General features: G+C 41.1%; 1 protein-coding gene across 1 annotated transcript; it reads right to left on the reverse strand.

Annotated features, from left to right (window-relative positions):
- Positions 1 to 10,160: 10,160 nt before the first annotated feature.
- LOC149173963 (uncharacterized) lies at positions 10,161 to 11,453 on the reverse strand. Its single transcript, XM_089423891.1, has one exon. The coding sequence runs from the start codon at positions 11,451 to 11,453 to the stop codon at positions 10,161 to 10,163; it is 1,293 nt and encodes a 430-aa protein (XP_089280017.1).
- Between the last annotated feature and the right edge of the window lie 6,487 nt (positions 11,454 to 17,940).

Genomic DNA, 17,940 nt, shown 5'->3' on the forward strand with positions numbered 1-17,940 from the left:
TTACAAACTAAAAATAAGGTTGAATTAATTACAATTTCTAATATAATTCTCAAAATATAAAATTAATCAAATTAATTACAAACTAACGAATTTACATATTAATTAAAAATTAAATTAATTAATTTAATAAACAATAAATTAAATAATATAAAATATTATATACAAAATATCAAAATAAATTACAAATGTTAATAAACGAAAGTTATATGAACATTTTTAAAGCAAAGGTTAGATCAAGATCATCTAAGCTATGAGGGACATTGGAGATCGGAGTATTGGGGATGAAAGAATATCGGCGATTAGAGGTTTATGTATAAGATCCATCACAAAAGATCCGAGGTGGGTGGACCTGATGTTGTAATATATTGTAGTTAATGTTTCTATCGGATCTGGGGTATTGGACGTTTCACACAATAGTCGTTACAAAAGTTCCGAGGTGAGCAGACTGAATAATTTTATAACGAAGGTTTAATCACATATTGGATCCGAGACATCAGACTTTTTAAACATATCCTCCAACTAAAATTTCAATTTATGAGCAGACGTGATATCTTTTAAAACTGGATTTAAATGTCATATCGGGTTTGGGGTTGTGTGGATATCGCAATATTGGTGAATTCGTTTTATCGGGGTGTTATCACAAAATCATGTACTGATGGCTGCTGATCAGTTAGACTCTATGTAACTATTTCAAACCAGACTCCTGGCTAAGGATTAGCCTCCCTAACCTGAGAGGGCTCTCTCAAAACAAACTATTGATCATGATTAACACTAAGAGGGCTAACTCTTGAAATGAAAACTTAATAAACATGCTGGTTGGACAGAAAACGTAAAATTTCTTCCATTGGGCTCATGGAGTCAAACACCATTTCAGTAAACTATAAACTACTCATTCATGGAAGTCAGGGCATGTAAAGTCGAAACACTCAAAACATTTCTCAAATGAACCTCAACTCATAAATATACACAGAAAATCTGAGCAACTAGGTGAATTCAGAGTGATTGTATATCTATAGAGCTGTAAAACATAAAGGATAAGACAAAGCCATATACATCTTGAGCATCTGAACAAAGTATGAATCCTGAGAAGAAAAAAAGTAGTCTTTTATATTACTGTAACAAGTCTTTACATAAGCCAATATAAACTCTGTTTTTTCCAAAAAACATCCAACCCCTATTACATCCTCGTTTGATTCATATATAGGACTACATGCTTAACCACCTCGAGCTTCCTCCTCCAGCATGAGGGGAGCATCGAAGGTTGCTATTCACTATCCTTATCTACTGTATAACTAATTCATTAATTACATGATTGCTGAACTATAATTACAAATGGTCTTAATTTACTCAAAACCCCAAATCTGTCCTCCTCGTAGCATGATGCTCTTCTGAGTCTTGACACATGTCCTCTATCTGCTTTGGTTAAGGTATCTTGGAAGAGAATACAATGAACGAGCTGGCTTTGGATTCTTGTTGCGCAGATGGCTCATTAATTAACCAAGAGAAGTGCTCTGTTTTTACGGTCCCTGTCTCCCAACATCCTTCATCTCTTAAAGAACATGTCCCCTGCTCTCTAATTCTTCATAAACAGCGCATATCACCATACTCTCCAATGAGCTGGAAGCTTTGTGAGCTAAACAAGTGTACAAAGAAAAATCTTCGATAACCTTAACAGGAACCCTAACAATTCGGTCATAAAGTACCTTTAACGAGACTTGAGCTAGAAACAAAATATTTCACCTTTTCAAAATGCACATCTGTCATTCTCTGAATAGCTTGGAGAGTCTTTTATGGTTTCCCTTATGTCCTTGAGGCTTTTCCTTCAAAAATTTGCTGACCTCATCATTAAACTCCTTGTTTTTCTTATAAAACAGCACCTACAGCAGTTTCGTAGCGCGCTACGAAACTGCTGTTTTTACTAAAACAGAATGCATTTGCAATAAAGCTTCCTTTGCTTGAACTTTTGACTTTTCAAACTTCCTCTACAAGTGCCAAAGACTTAGATGACTTCAAAATAGTGGAACCCAAACAAAATTGACCAAAACTGAAAATATCACCTTTTCCTCAAATCAATGAGCTAGCTGACCTAGCCGCATCTTCAAATTTGAAATCTCCTTCTTTAAAGCTTTGTTTTTAGCTCTCAGGGTCAGGTTCATTTGTTTGAGGAGTTTAGCTTGCTTGAGGGCTGGGACCGTCCAGGTATATACATCAGCCACGGAATCTGTCTGACCCATTAGGTTTTTGCTGCCCTTTAACACAGCTCTTTTATAATTGGCATACCTAACTGCACGCTCCTTAATCACATTTTTGGCTTTGACAACTTCTTCTTTGGTTGCTCCCACCTGATCCTTTATGGCTGTTTTCACTTGACTCTTTATGGCAATCACATTTCCTCCTTGGGTGATGATGACCTTCTTATTCTTGTCTTTATGTTTGACTGCCTCCACTGTTTTTGTCAATACTTCAATTACCTCTGTTCTGGGTGACTTTACAGCTTTCTTTGCTTTATGCACTTTCTCCTTTACAGCTTCTTCTTCTTTATTCACTTTCTCAGCTTCTTTAATTTGTTTCCTTGTAACTGGCCTTCTTGGCTTGAACATAAACACCTCACTAGGCTCATCAAACCTTAATCTTTTCGAAGCTTTTGACTTCTTAGTGCTCTCAGGAGAAGATTGGGTCAAATCAATATGCATGGGTTCAAGATGCACTGGTTCTCCCTGCTCAAATTCAATAGCCTCAAGTAGGTCACTTAGACTGGCCTTTGACACCTTCCTGACCGATGCTCTTTCTTCTCCATTACGTCTTGAAAACCTTTGCACACAGTAACACCGGCAGCTTCAACTCGAAAAGCAACTTCAAACTTTAGAACACAGGCTCGCTTGCAATGCAGCTCTCTTGAAGAAGAAACTCGGGCTCATTTCAATTCAAATAACTTAACATATAGGCTGGCCACTTCAAGTAATAATAACAGAACATCATGACACAACCATGCATGACAAAAATGTTTGAGTGAACTTAATGTGCATGACTATGAACCTATTGGTGGAATGATGCCTCGTAAGTGCTTGGAAGGTACACTAACTGACAACAATCCGACCGGACACAATGACTCATCCCCAGACATGACATTTCAAGAATGTGCGCTGCAAAATCCCCGAATCCGCGATTTCGTAGCGCAGACAGTTATAATTTAGCGACATGTGCTGCGAAATGGCTGGCGCTACGAAAAGGCTAAAACATTACTATGCTTCAAAATCAGCCAATCAAACGGTGCTGCGAAACTGCGAAAAGATGCTGCGAAACTGCGAAAAGGACAAATGACATATACGAGACAAGACATGTCTTAATCAATCATGATGGAGGATGACTAATGGTTTTGAAAATGATTCTCAACAATATCATTGAAGAACATGACCCCTAAGTGGTAAACATAGGAGAACAACCATTTAACATTCATTTTTACCCATGAAATTTTGGACTTAACTTATATACATGCAATTGCAGTTCTCAGTGATAACACGGGGAATGAGCGAAAAAGAATATCGGGGGTCTCGCATCGGCAATTTCTTATTGGGAAACATTAAGAGTTGCTTCCGATCAAATGTTTGTGATATAGAGGTTTTGCGATATGGATGATGTGATATTGGGTGGAAATGTTCTTTGGAGAATTGCGATAGAGGAACTACAAGTCCAAGGTAGTGAAAAATATCCAATCTTCAATTAGGTTCCATTTGCAAACTGAGCAACCAAATGAGACGAAATAAGTACTAATGGAAAGCTTGCTAAAAGTCGAACTCAATGAAACAATCGAAATAGAAATTCATTGAAAATAAAAAAATGGTAAAATTTCAGGACACAAAACTAAATGAAAATCATAAAAGGTGTTTTAGCCAAATATTTCAGGAAAGGGTCCCCATTATTTGAAATAATGGGGGTGTTGGATTTTCCCTATAACATAGGGGAAGCTATTACAATCCCCTCTCATTCAATTTGTTCTTGGTTTGTCTTGTTCAAATCTTGTCATGTAATTGTAAATTTTGTAAAAGCCAAATCATGGCTCTGTAAGAGGACAAAAAGCCATTCTTTGTACTCTCATGCTACTAAGATGAGCGCTGGGGGTATTGCCCTTCTTCAGATCAATTTTGAACTGGAATATGGAGCTCTAAATGTATAAGGAATGCGATTTCCATTAATAACAAGCAACAATGCCAGGTTCATGCACCTATTTTGTTTATTTCCTGTAATGATAATCTTGCTTTCATAGACTACGCATTTTCCTTATAGGGAAATGAGGTGGTTGGCTAGGGCCCAACCAACCCTGCTTTTTCTCCTACTAGTATATTGTGTATTAAGTACAGGGACTGATTGGCGTGAAGGTTTCTCTTGAATGATATGTGCTAGTGATTGATAGAGCTCTCGCATGATTCCTTTTCCTTGCCAAAGTGTTCTCAGATCTGAGGGTTTATGTGTGTGTTAAGTTTGTTTTCTTTGTTTTTAAAGAATTTATTTGTGTTATTTATTTAAATCACAACAAACATTTCTTTGGTCTGAGAAGTTTTCCTCTTGAATCGCTTTTAGTTAATGATTAGGGTTTGCAGGATTATCCATTATGATCTTGCTTAATGAACAATTGAGGCTTTGTTTAAAGAATTGCTTCTTTGTAGCAAGCGGGGAGAACCCCCACACTCTGATCAAAATATATATATCGCAACTGTGTAAATACATGAATCTTCCTATGTAAACTATCATATTTAAATCACATTCCTTTCTTTGTTAATCATTCGCTTACTAGAGTCTTAAAGTACAGAAATCGATAATTATTGTTATTCAGATTCAAGACTGTAAAACAAATATTTTTGTCTAAAGTTGAATTTGTTTACAAACACAGGAACATACTTTGACACAGTGTTGAATGTTTCAGAGGGAATATAAGTAGAATACATATTTATACGATGATCTTTTATTTGAACACAAGAGTTTGATATTTGCATTAAGATTGATAAATTTCCCATTGGCTTTCATAGTTCATATTGCAGAATTATAATTTACATTTGCATGTAATAATTTTTATTTTTTATCTTTACTGAATCAAAGTTTTCCTTTCTGCACTTCTTGATTTCGTGCTTGATAACACAACATTTTGGTTTGTTGACTAAGGAGTGAAATATTGTCGAGTGTAGAAATAGATTCATTCTGGTACAAGAACATAATCGTTCCAGTACAGGAACAGAGTGGTTCCAGTACAGGAACAAAATCATTCTGAGTGCAAGAATAGAATCATTCCAGTACAAGAACATGGTCATTTTGGTACAAGAAACATAATTAATATAACACAGAAAATAAACTTACTCTATTTTCCCAGTGCAAGAACTAAAGTATAGGAGCATAGTTGTAATCTTAGTTTCTTGATGAATTAATGAGTAAATTATCCAGTACCCAAATTGATTAGTGTGCTTTTCTTTTAGATTTGTCATACTTAGTATGGAAATTGAGTTTGGAGTTTATGCATTGTTTCTAAGAAATTAGAAGATTGTTCGAATAAGGAGTGATTTTATTAATAACTAAGGATTTCCTACAATTGTTGATAGATTGAAAGGTTGGTGTTCATGTTTTCTTAAGTTTTCTTTGAGTGCAGGATTTGAATTAATTGTTGTTTGGAGGAGTTTATAAAGGGATTGATGTGCAATTTAGACTAGAATTTGATTTACAGATTACTAGGGGCTATCTCTGGCATTTCCAGTGTCGTGGCTCCAAGTTTACAAACTCGCAGATTGACAATTAAATGTTAAGTTGTTTACTACACCCAACATTTTGGTGCCATTGTTGGGGAGGTGCTTAGGGGATTAACCTTGGTGACCTATTGCATTTGGTTTTCTTTTTCACCTAGTTTCTCTTGCAAGTAAGTTTATGTTCTTTGAATTTATTTCTTTCCTGCATATCTTGTTTATTTGAAGGTTTTTCATTTCTTGGGTGTTGTAAGAACCACCCTATATATATACATTACCCCTATGATGATGGGATATACATGTTGACTTGTTGAGAACATGAAAATGGTATTTTGAGGAATCATTCAATGAGGAGTTTTGATGCTTCTACGGAGACATAAAAATCATCCAATGAAGAAATCACAAGTGAAAAATTTATTATTTTTCTTGAACATAAAAATAATATAATAAAATATTCGATTTCAACATTGAATGATTTGTAGGAAGAGAAGGAAAAGGATGAAAAACCATTGTTGATCTTTTGTGCCAACTGTAGAAAGAAACATTTCCTTGGAAAGTGTTCACTTAGTAGACTAAAAGTTTGAAATTTTTTTGAATAGGCTCTTTTAGAGCCTAGATTTACCTCAGGTTGAAAAGGTAAGATTCTAGGTCCACATCAAACCATGCTCAGCCTCGCAGCTAGCCCTACGAGGACATGAGAGGGCTCTCTTCGGGTCAATCTCGGCAAAAGATAATCAATGAGGCTCGAGATGACTGTAATAAAAGATAATCTTAGGCTAGGTATGAAGAGCAAAGTTTTGAGTTGAGTTTTTGGGGGTTTTGTTGGAAAAAAGGGACAAGCAAATTTTGGGTCCGAGGATGAGGGCTAGTTCTTGCAGAGTTCAAGTTGGGGCGAGAAAAGCAATGGTTAGGATGCCTTAAACTGAATGAATGGATAGAAAGGATTGCTGAGAAGCTAAAGAGGGCAAGATTATATGAAGGATCCTCTACAAACTAAAGAAAACATATAAAACTAAACAAAAGTCAAAGGCAGAGCATAGCAATTTATGAATTCCACCTTAAGTACTCATTAGTTTAATTTCTGAAGCAAGAGAAGGGAAATGGCGTACATAAACATTCATGAACTTACAAATACATGGAGAAAAACACCATCCAAACACAGAGCCAAAAGGATCCCAAAAAGTGCTGCAAAACCCTGGTCTTTCCTTTGCCAAAATTGCAGAAATGAAATGTACAATGAAGTGCCCAAGCAATCCCAAGTGTCCAACCCTTGAAAATGACTGAGAAATTACATGATATAGACAAGCCTAACTCTTCCCCATGCCTCTAGGGGTCGAGTTCATCATTCTAGGAGCTGTTTGAACTAATTCTAAACGAGGCACCGAAATCTAGGCAATCAAACAACTTGCCGCTATATGAAAGGAAACTGATTCATTCAGTTGTTTTTCACCTTTTATTGAATGAATATTCTAGAACAAGTAAAAATGTGCCAATATTACATCATGGTCATCAAATTACATCATGAAAGATCAAGAGTAACATCAAAAAGTAAAAATGGTCAAAACTAGGTGAATTTCTGAGCTGAAGAGTGAAAATGAGGCCAAATTTCTCTATGCACCGCGCCCAAATTCTCCATGCGTCGTGCCACTTTGGAGCTGATTTTGAGGCACTTCCCGAAGTCCAAATTGAGCCCAAGATATCTTGTTGGAAAGCCCTGCCTTTCTACTTTCCAACCCAAGTGGAATTTCTGGATTTGGTGTCAATTTTGCCCTCCACATATCCAATCTCCCAAGACTACTTCCTGTGTGTCAAAATAGGGGCAGTGAGGTCATTTTTTGAGTGTTTTTTCACCTTTTGAGGGCTCAAAACTTGCCTAAATTTCTTGGTCATGAACAAGAAACCATAATTTTTCATGAAAAATTCAGAAATGCATTTTTTTTGTGATTTGGAGCCCTCTAGCAAAAGCGAGCGTCACGTGGCACGACACATGGGGAGGAAAACTCTGTGTTAAAAATTTCTGTGCATAGCGCCTTTTTGCAGATCGTTTTGAGGGCCTTTCCGGTGTCTACATTGGGTGAAGAATAGCTCATTGGAAAGGTATTTGAGTTTTTTTTTTTCTCGTTAAAACTATTCTATTATTTACAGGATCAAGAAAAACAGTTACATTCACAGAGTCATTTTACCAGAGGCCAACTGTGGCACTTTGGAATAGGAGTGACCAAAAAAGAGCAGCCCTCGCAGGGGCACCACGTCTGAGCGAAACAACCCTCGCAGGGGCACTATACCACAAAAGAGCAGCCAGACCAAAACTAGACATCCCTCGTAGGGGCGCTGGACCAAAAGTGTTCAACCCTCGCAGGGGCATCAAAAGACCTTCAGCATTATCCCTTTCGGGCAGTACAGACATAGCATGAACAGACTCTAAGCCAACAAGACATAAACAGTAAAACCAAAACAAGACCTGAGCAGCGATGGAGGTCAAGATTCCGAACAGATGGGCGGCTATTCGTCCAGCTCCTCCTCGACCACCCTGCACCAGCCATACTTCTCAATTTCCTCTGCAGTGGGAAAGGAGTCCATGTTGACATTGTCCCCTTTGGATGTCGACACCTCCTGAGCCTGAGGAAGGTTAGAAACAAGCTCTGGAGCATCCGCAGGCTTCTCCATGGCGTCCTCTGAGCTTTCACCTGGGTGCTTCCCCTTACTGTGATGAACATCGCCACCATCCGGAGAGTCCTCAAGGAAGAGAACCGATACGTGGGCATTGATACGGGGTTTGTTCAGAGAACTGCTAAAGGTGAAAATGGCAGAACCGAAGGCAGGCATAGGTGTCGGATCAGAGTCTGGGGTGCTTGAGTCCAGAAATTGGCTTGTTTGGAGGGGGTTGGCCTCAGCGATTCGATGACAATGGCAGAGGCAACAGTGGGATTGGTACACATCAACTGGAGGACGCGAAGACCCACCCCGAGCAGAACCTCAACGGCTGAGCAATTGCTCTCGAGGCCTCACCATATTTGCAGGAACACCAGGGGTATGGAGGAATGCAGAATAGGATAACCTTTCAGACTTGAGACGGCACCCAACAGTGAGGGAAATGGCTTTGACATCAAGAGTTGTTGCTTGAAGAACCATAAACCAGGCAAGAGCCTGAACACCAAGAACCATAAACTGAGCGTGAACTAGCGCATGGAGAGCCGACCCACCACCTTTTTTAACCTCCCCATCACCACCTCGAATCCTGTTCGCCATAACTGCTTGCTGCAATCGCACCAGTGAACCGGACAGAGCATTGAAATGCTTCTGTTGTTCTCCCATGCTTTTATTCCTTGGCGGCGAGCATCATATCAGCTTGCCTGCCTTAATCTTGAGGCAGCACATGGCTAGCATGTGGCTCTTCATTAACACGCGTCTTGTCACCCGCATCCGGGGAGGCAGCATCGCTTTGGACCAGGCTAGCGCATTCCTGAGCCTGGACATTATTTGGTATAATATTCATGTTTCCTGTGAGAAGGGTATTCTCGTTTTCCACCCCTATGTTGGCCAGGAGGTCAGCGACCTTGTTGCCTTCCCTTTTTATATGATTGAAGGAAATGGCTCTGTTGCTGTGGAGCGCTTGTTCGATGGCTTCCAGCCTTGCTTCGAGCCTCCAACTGGTGGCAATTTTCCTTGCTTGAGATCCATTCTGGAGGCGCTTGGCCATGTTTATAAGGATCTGGGAGTCTCCTTCCACGACCAGGGGTTGAAGGTTAAGATTCCAAGCGAGAAGGAGCCCTTGCCAAAGTCCCTCTAGCTCAGCTGAGTTATTGGTGTCCCACCCTATGTTTCCAAAGTATATCTGCAGGGGAGTGCCTTCATGATTCCTTAGAATTCCTCCAAAACCGACCATTCCAGGATTGCCTTTGGAGGCACCAACGAAATTGAGCTTATAGGAATGCTTAGGGGGAGCGGTCCAGGTGCCTTTGTTTATGATGCTGCTTTTGGAAGGGGCATTATTGTGTAGTCCCTGAGGTAGATGCAATTGCCAATTGTCTAGAATGACTTTCTCATTGTTTAGAGTTGGAAAATCCTCCTGTGTCCAGGATCGGAGCATCAGCGTTTCTTTGAGATTCCCACAAAGCCTATTCCATATATTTTCTATCGGAGAGCATTGGTTTTTGAATATGCGTTTGTTCCTTTCCTTCCAGATGCTCCAGAGGATGAGCCCTGGGATTATGTTCCACAAATAGTTGAGAAGCTCGCTTTTATAAGGATTCTGTGGCCAATGTCTTAAAGAGTTGGTTATGTCATTCTCCATTCTGCATCTTCTTTGACATCTAAAGCTCGCCTTTTCCCATAGCTGATTGGCTAGGGGGCAGGTGTCCAGGAGGTGTTGGAGAGTTTCCTCATTATGATTGCAATTATGACAAATGGAGGGACCATGAAAGTTTCTGCTCCTTAGTTTGTCCCAAGTGAGGATTCTTTTATGTCCAACCAACCATAAGAAATAAGAGACTTTGGGCCAGGATCCGAGACCCCAGATTTTGCTCCAGATTGGGTCAGGGGGGTAGTGATATTGCATATGATCTTATAGGCCTCAGATGTGGTAAAGGCACCTTTTGGTTGATACCCCCATCGAAGAATGTCTCTGCCTTCGTCATGTCTAATGCTTCTTTTCCGTAACTCCTTCTCCAGCTCCTCAGCAATCCGAAGGTTTGTGTTATTGATTAACTGATTACCCTGTTTCCATTTCCTGAATCCATGCTCCGTCTCCTGCGTCCAAAACTGTCGGATCTTTTCTTGCTGCTGCTCCTGCCCATTGAATTCCAGAGATGGATGAAGAACGCGGCTGAGCTTTGGCATTTGGTTCCATGCATCTGTCCAGAATCTAGCAGTTCTGCCGTCTCTCACTTCCCAAAAACTGTGCTGCTGAATTAGCTGGAAGTGTTGTTTGGCTACATTCCAGATTAGTGAGCCTTTGTCATTGGGAGTGAACCTGATGAGCTCTTCCTGAGGTCTGTTATTGGCATATTTGGCCGTCCAGATTTTGACCCAAGGTTTTTCTGGGTTAGTGATCCATTGCCACCAAATTTTAGCGCTCATAATGGAGTTGCTATGCACTGGGTCTCTCATCCCAATGCCCCCTTTATCTTTGGGCATGCAGACGGTGGTCCATTTTACAAGAGCCCATTTATGATTAGTTGCCGAGCTGCCCCATAGGAAGTCACGCTGAAGATTCCTGATTCTTTTTAGAACCCATTTCGGCGCTGCTAGGATTGAGAACAGATATAGCGGCATTGCCTGAAGGACTGACTTTATGAGCACTACACGACTGGCCAAATTCAAAGTTCTGTGCGTCCAAAGGTTAAGACAGGATTCAAGCTTCTCAATGAGAGTTCGCCAAGAGGAATGCTTTATGGCTGAAGCAGTGAGGGGGGCTCCAAGGTATTTAGAGGGGAGAGAGGCAGTGGGGAATCCCAAGATACGAGCAGCCGCTGTCTTAACAATTGGAGGAGTGTGAAATAAGAAGATCTGCGATTTGGAGCTATTGACACTGGTGCTAGAGGCTTCAGAGAAATCATTGAGCAGGGCTTTGAAGCAGGAGGCTTCCTGGACAGATGGGTAGCCGAAAAGCATGGTGTCATCTACAAACTGCTGATGAGAAGTTGCAGGGGTGTTGTGAACGGAGAGACCTTTGAGCTGATGAGAGTGGAGGGCATGTTTGATGTGACGACCTAGACCTTCATCCATTTGAACAAAGAGGATGGGGGATAGGGGATCACCTTGCCCGATTCCTCGGATGGTTTGAAGGAGCGGGAGGGGATTCCGTTCACAAGAATGGAGAAGTGTGTGGATGTAATTAGACTCATGATCCAACGGATCCACATAGAACAAAATCCAAAGGCAGTTAGCATTTGCTGAATGTAAGTCCAGCTGAGTTTATCAAAAGCCTTAGAGAGATCCAGCTTGAGAATCATACCTGCCTGCTTTGATTGCTTGAGGGAGTGTATGATCTCATGCGTGAGGAGAATGCCGTCCATGATCTGTCTCCCTTCCACGTACCCAGACTGTTCCGGAGAGATGAGCAGTGGCAAGAGGGGCTTTAACCTGTTTGCAATAACTTTAGATATGACTTTGTAAATTACGTTGCAGAGAGCAATCGGCCTATATTTGTCAGGGGTGATTGAATCCTCCTCTTTTGGGATAAGGGCAATGAAGGTTGAATTGAGAGAGGGAAGCAGCCAATGGAGAGCTCTTGATTCTTCTACGATTTGCCATACCTCCAGTTTTATCAGCTCCCAGAAGGTGTGAAAGAAAGTAGTGGTGAATCCATCCGGGCCAGGGGCTTTTCCTTCCTTAAGCTGGGACATTGCCTCATCCACCTCCTGAGACAGAATAGGGCGAAGGAGAAGCTCATTATGTTCCTCCGTGATGAGCTTTGGCACATTGTTGGTGATTCTTTCAATTGCAGGTCGCCTGTCTCCCTCAGGCTCTTGATGAACATGTTTGAAGTGATTAAGGAATTCCTCCTCAATTTCCTCATGCTTCTCTACTTTTGCCCCCCCTTGTTTTTGAATGAAAGGGATGTTGTTGTGCATTCTTCGTTGAACAGTGGTTCTGTGGAAGAATTTGGTGTTTCGCTCACCTTCCTTCAGCCATCTGATTCTGGATTTTTGCTTCCAATATATTTCCTCCTGCTTCCTCCTTTCCTCTAGTTGGTTGTGGATGCGTCATTCCTGCTCCAGAGTTCCCTCAGAGTGCCCCTCTGTAGTTATTTTTTGCTGGAGTTCCGTCAGTTCCTTGTTTAGGTCTTGTTGCGCTTTAAAGATGTTTCCAAAGGTCTCCCTATTCCAACGCTTTAGATGATTTTTTAAAAACCTGAGCTTCTGTTGGAACTGGTACATCTTGGATCCTTCTGGTGGGATGAAGGATGTCCAGGTTGTTTTGACAAAGTCTTTGAACGATGGATGTGAGAGTCAGAACTCTTCGAAGCAGAAGGGTATTCTGGTCAAGTCGCCTGGTCTTTGCCATTGGAGGGCAATAGACCAGTGATCCGAGCCTGTATGAGGAAGTATAGCAGCTGAAATGTCTCCTTTGAGATGAACCGCATTATCTGATATGAGGAAACAATCCAGTTTGGATGCAATCTGATGTTTGCATGCTTTGCGATTGCTCCATGTAAAAGTGCTGTTACAAAAAGGCATATCTATGAGAGAGGTATTCTGAATGAAATCCTTGAAATGGGCATTCTCTTGTTCCATTCTATTTCTCCCCCCCAACCTTTTCCTCTAGCTTGGTAATCATGTTAAAATCCCCTCCAATAATCCAGAGCGGGTGCCTCTTGTTGTTGTTCAAGGCTTCTATAGTGTTGAGAAGAGCGATTTTTATTCCTGTATCCTGCGGGAAATATACATTTGATAAGTTTCCATGAATATTCGTGCCTAGAATGTGGAAGGCTGCCTGGATGAGGTGATGAGAAGCGTGAAAATCAGAGAGAGTTAACGCTTGTGTGTTCCATGCTATAGCAAGCCCCCCTGAAGCGCTAGAGGCATCCACCAGCTACCGATTGACAACCTGGCCATGCTTTGGAGAGGATGCTGCCTAATGTAGAGTTGTTACATTTGGTTTCCTCGAGAAAGCATAGTTGCGGCTTTTCCATTTTAATCATGTTTTTTAACATTCTTAGTTTTCCTGGGCTATTGAGCCCCCTTAAGTTCCATGATACAAGATTCATGGTTCAACTATTATTAGAGGGTTTATAGTACTTCGTCAATTTAGCATACCTGCCTGAGTCTACCAGGATTTTCCCGATCTCGATCGTTCTCTGAAGATCCGTTCTTCTTCCTCTCTTTTTGGTATCTTTTGGGGGAAGGCTTCCATCCCAATGGCTTCCTGGCTGGATACCTAACTGTTGCTGTTGATAGGCCCTTGAAATGACCACTTCCAGCTTGTTGAGTTGAGTCTCTGGGATACTGTCGTATGCTTTCTTTTTGCATGCTAGTTCTAGTTCCATAATGTCTAGGCCATTCAGATCTATGCTTTCTGGTTCTTCTTCCATCTGTTGCACTTGGCTACTTCCTTCCATGTTAATCTCTGAGCTGTGATGGGGGTCTAGATTTCCATCGACTTCCATATCATTGTTTTTCCCTGCCGACTCTTTTCGTCCTTCTTTGGGGTTTGCTGGGATGACAATGGGGGTTTGAAGTTTAGAGGGGGAAGCTGTAGGAGGGGGTTGGGAAGAGGAAGAAGGATGAGCATGGCTAGCTTTGGAGATCGGGGGTTGCTCTTTAGAGGTCTGAGCAAGAATTTCAAAACTATTCTTTGTAGATGGGCCATGGGTATTATCTTGCTGGGGCTTATTCCCATTTGTGGGTTTTTTGTGCACTCGCTTTCAGCTAGGGGCTTTGGTGAAGCCGTCCTGGGTTAGGGTTTCTGAGGGATCAGGATTATTGGCTTTGGCATTCAGAGGACAGTCCCTGAATAGATGCCCGAGAGCATGGCATTTTCGGCAACGAAAGGGGACGTGCTCATAGTCCAGAGGTTGAATCCATTCTTCGTCACGGTGAGAGAGACTTACCGATTCTAGCAAAGCTTCGTCTAGGCGCATGAAGACGCAGATGAGGGCGTAAGAAGTGTATCTGCGCATTTTTGTTTCTTCTGCCGCCTTGATGTATTCCCCCAATCCATTTCCTATATCTTTGAGAATGTCCTCGTCCCAATATTCATCTGGAAGTGAGTACATTCTGATCCAGACTGGCGCCCATGTGAGATATTCCTTATCCGGGTTAAATCTTGGTATCCATTCCCTCAAATACAGACCCGCTGAGTTAAAAAAGTAGGGCCCTGCTCCCAGAATTCTGTATTTGTCCTCAAGACAGAAGAAAAGCACAGTAAAGAAGCCTTTCGGCCCTAGCTGCAAAGTAACATCTCCTTTCGGTTTCCACTTCACCGCAATCCATACATATAAAGCTTTTTCTGTCGGCCAAAACCCTATAAACTTCCCAATAAGGGCATGATCCCTCATGTATTCGATTCGCTTGTCAATCTTGTGTCCCGGCAGCTCTATTCTGGGCCGCTCCGTAGCTATAGGCTTGCATGTAGTCGAGGAGACTTTCAGAATTTCTTCTGGTTTTTCCTTTCTACCTTGTGTGACGCTGGCTTTGTCCTTCCGACCACCTATCTCCTTGTGCCCTTGTTGTTGGCTGTTCTCTTTGTTCATTACCTCCTTATCAACAGATCCAAATACAATTGTCTGCTCAGGTCCGTGCTGCGAGTTGTTTGCTCTGGGGGAGGGCTCTGACGCCCTCCCCTGGGGAGATTCCATTGTACTACTCTAGAACCCTGCAACGCTGTTGCGAAACAGGTGTTTTGGTCGGGCCTGTGAATAGATCCAGTATTGTGTAGTCTGCGTCGTCGATGCTTTTCTCAGAACCCTAACCGTCGCGCGCCTCCACACTAAACCCAACAATCGGCTCTGAAATACTATCAGAATAGTCAAAGGTATTTGAGTTTAATTTCCAACCCAACTTGAATTTTTCAATTTGGAGTTCAGTTTCCCTGTCAAAAAGAAAATCTCCCAAGACTGGTCAAAATGTGCCAAATGAGGTTGCCTCAAGGCAGAGTGCTGTTGCAGGCGACATTTGAAGGTGTTCCTCAACTCCAAATTGAGCTAATGATATCTCATTGGAAATATATTTGTGTCTAGTTATGCTTTGAATCATCAAGCAAGTCATTTGACTAACCAAGCTAGACGAAAACTTGATTTTTCCAAGGTCACGTCAGAGGTGCCTCAATTCTCCCGAGGCAACTGTAATTTTGACATTTCTCTAAAACCATGACACCTATGTAAAACATGAAGGAGGTTTTTCTTCCTTGGTCTGTTGTAGAAAAAAACCTCTCTCATGTTTCCCGAATTCATATTTTCTTGCTCAAGAACGTCATTTGAGTAAAACCTACCCCGATGTGTGGAACAGGGGATTTGTTGAAATGAAGCAAAATGAAGGGGATAGGGGGCTTCTAAATTCTTGACAAAATTTTGAGAAGTAGGGAGGGATGTCAAGACACAGGGGAAAGTGGAATTTCAAATATTGAGTAAGGGGAAGGGGTCCAAAAAGGAAAAACACAGGTCTAGCCTTGAAAATTGTCAAGTTGTAGCAAGAAACTAGGGTTTGTGCCAAAATGAGGAATTTGGGGGATCTCAGTGATGGGAAGTGTTTAATAAGGTACATTAAGGATAGAGGAAGGTGTATGAACATCACGATACAAGTTTTGCCGATGATTTTACCATCCAAGAGAAATTGCCTTCAAAATCCTAGGAGAGGGAAACGAACTTTACCTAGGCACAACTGAAGCATGACCAAGGCATAAAATGACCCAGTGAAACTTGGCATGATGATGAAAACCCTTTGAATGATGGTACATTCTACCTAATGGTGACATGAAGCTCTTGGGACAGCCATTAGGGTTTGGGAATTTTAAGTATGAGACTAGGGTTTGGTGCATTTGGGATTTTGAGAAAGGGAACTTAGGATAAGGGATTAGTGATTTAAGGGGGTAGTGGAACTTAAGGAATAAGGGAATCAATGAAAAAGGGATAAGGGAGTAAACTTGGTGATAAAATAGTCATAAAATCCCTAGGCAACAATTTTTGTTGGAGGAACTTAAAATGATAGGGTTCAACTTCTTTAAGCAATCACCATGAAACAAGCATCATGAAGTAGGCACCCAACTTGGATAGAAAATAATAATGGAGGCTCTACCTAACAAATCCGTGCATTTTTGGGAGATTTGAGCGATTTGGGAAAGTTTTAGAAATTTTTGAACCCTTTGTCTGTATGCGCCGTGCCTATGTTAAAATGCATTGATTTTTGAGGCCCAGTGCACCGCGCCTCCTGCTAGTCCGCCGCGCCTAGCAACTTAATGCATTTTTCGCCCAATTTCTCACTTTATTGCCCTACCTTGCTTCTCTTTTAGAAATGATCTTTTCAAATGAAGGAATTGCTTATAAACAAAGAGCCTTTGAGATTTAGCTCATGAAACCCACTTTCATAATGTTTGCAGAACTTTGGCACTTTCACCTTTTAATCAAACTCTGATTTCGTTGTTTCCTTTGAAATGATGAACCTTTTGGCAATTTTTGCAGGGATGTTTCGCATTGGAACTCAGAAAAGGATGACCAGGGCTGCGCCTAAAACATTTCATCATTGAAGGAGCTTTGAGAATTACATATTCATTACAGAAAACAAATTTGACGATTTCTTCTTCAAAACAGAGTTTTGAAGAGAGATCATTCTTGAGCATTATTGATGATGGAAATTCTAAAATGAAAACTTATTGGAGACATCCTCATGGCCTGCTGGCATTATTTGACATTCTGAAGACCAAACCCTAGACCTAATGATTGAAATGACTCTTTGCTGACTACGAGACCAAACAAGACTGTACATGACTTTAAAATTGACTTTGATGAGCAGACACGGACCAGCAGGTACATGATATGAGGGAGATGAATGACAAGACCCTACCGTCAGAAGATCGATGCTCCTAATGGAATGCAAATGATCGAGTTGAATGAGACACCTAAAAATGAAATGCAACAAAAGAGATTTTGATCGCTGACGGAGAGCTGAACAGACCTTTAACATTGGCTCCAATGGGGATGGTAGCTCCTTGGAGGTGCCAAGAACTACAGATCTTTGGGTGAGCAGACAGTGCCTTCGTCCATTGGGCTATGGAGTCGATGACTTGACAAAACCACACAAGATTTGTTAACTCATTTATTGACTGAAAATTGGACTCAAAACTAAAATTGAAAACCATAATCAAACCAAACATGACTTAAACATAACTAACAAACCTACTCTAAGTGTTCTTTTCACCACTCAATCAAGTGAAATGGAACAACCAATGCAACCATATAAGCATCCTAGCTGCTATTTGAATTCTCCGCAAGTGCTCGCTTAGGAACAACAAGGAAAAACTACAGAACAAAAACTCCCATGGAAAGTCGGAATCAAGTTGACTACTGATAAACTTGCAGAGCATGAATTGACTGGATGACATCAAGAATACTGCGAAAGGATCTTCATAAACATTGCTATTGATTTCCATTAACACATTACTGCTCTGTTCCAAGTAATCTTCATAGCTGGATATTAAACTTTTCCTCACATCTGTGCTGTCTTTCTTTGATGATTGCAGCTAGCTGCTAAAAGGATCCTGAATTTCGTGAATAACC

Source organism: Pinus tabuliformis, chromosome 4_1, assembly GCF_031772625.1.
Source record: "Pinus tabuliformis cultivar Carrire ecotype Pingquan chromosome 4_1, CPIR1, whole genome shotgun sequence".
Lineage (NCBI taxonomy): Eukaryota > Viridiplantae > Streptophyta > Pinopsida > Pinales > Pinaceae > Pinus > Pinus tabuliformis.

Bases quoted from the DNA above. Each gene is read 5' to 3' on its own strand.
- LOC149173963 (XM_089423891.1), bottom strand. From the start codon at position 11,453: ATGGATGAAGGTCTAGGTCGTCACATCAAACATGCCCTCCACTCTCAT.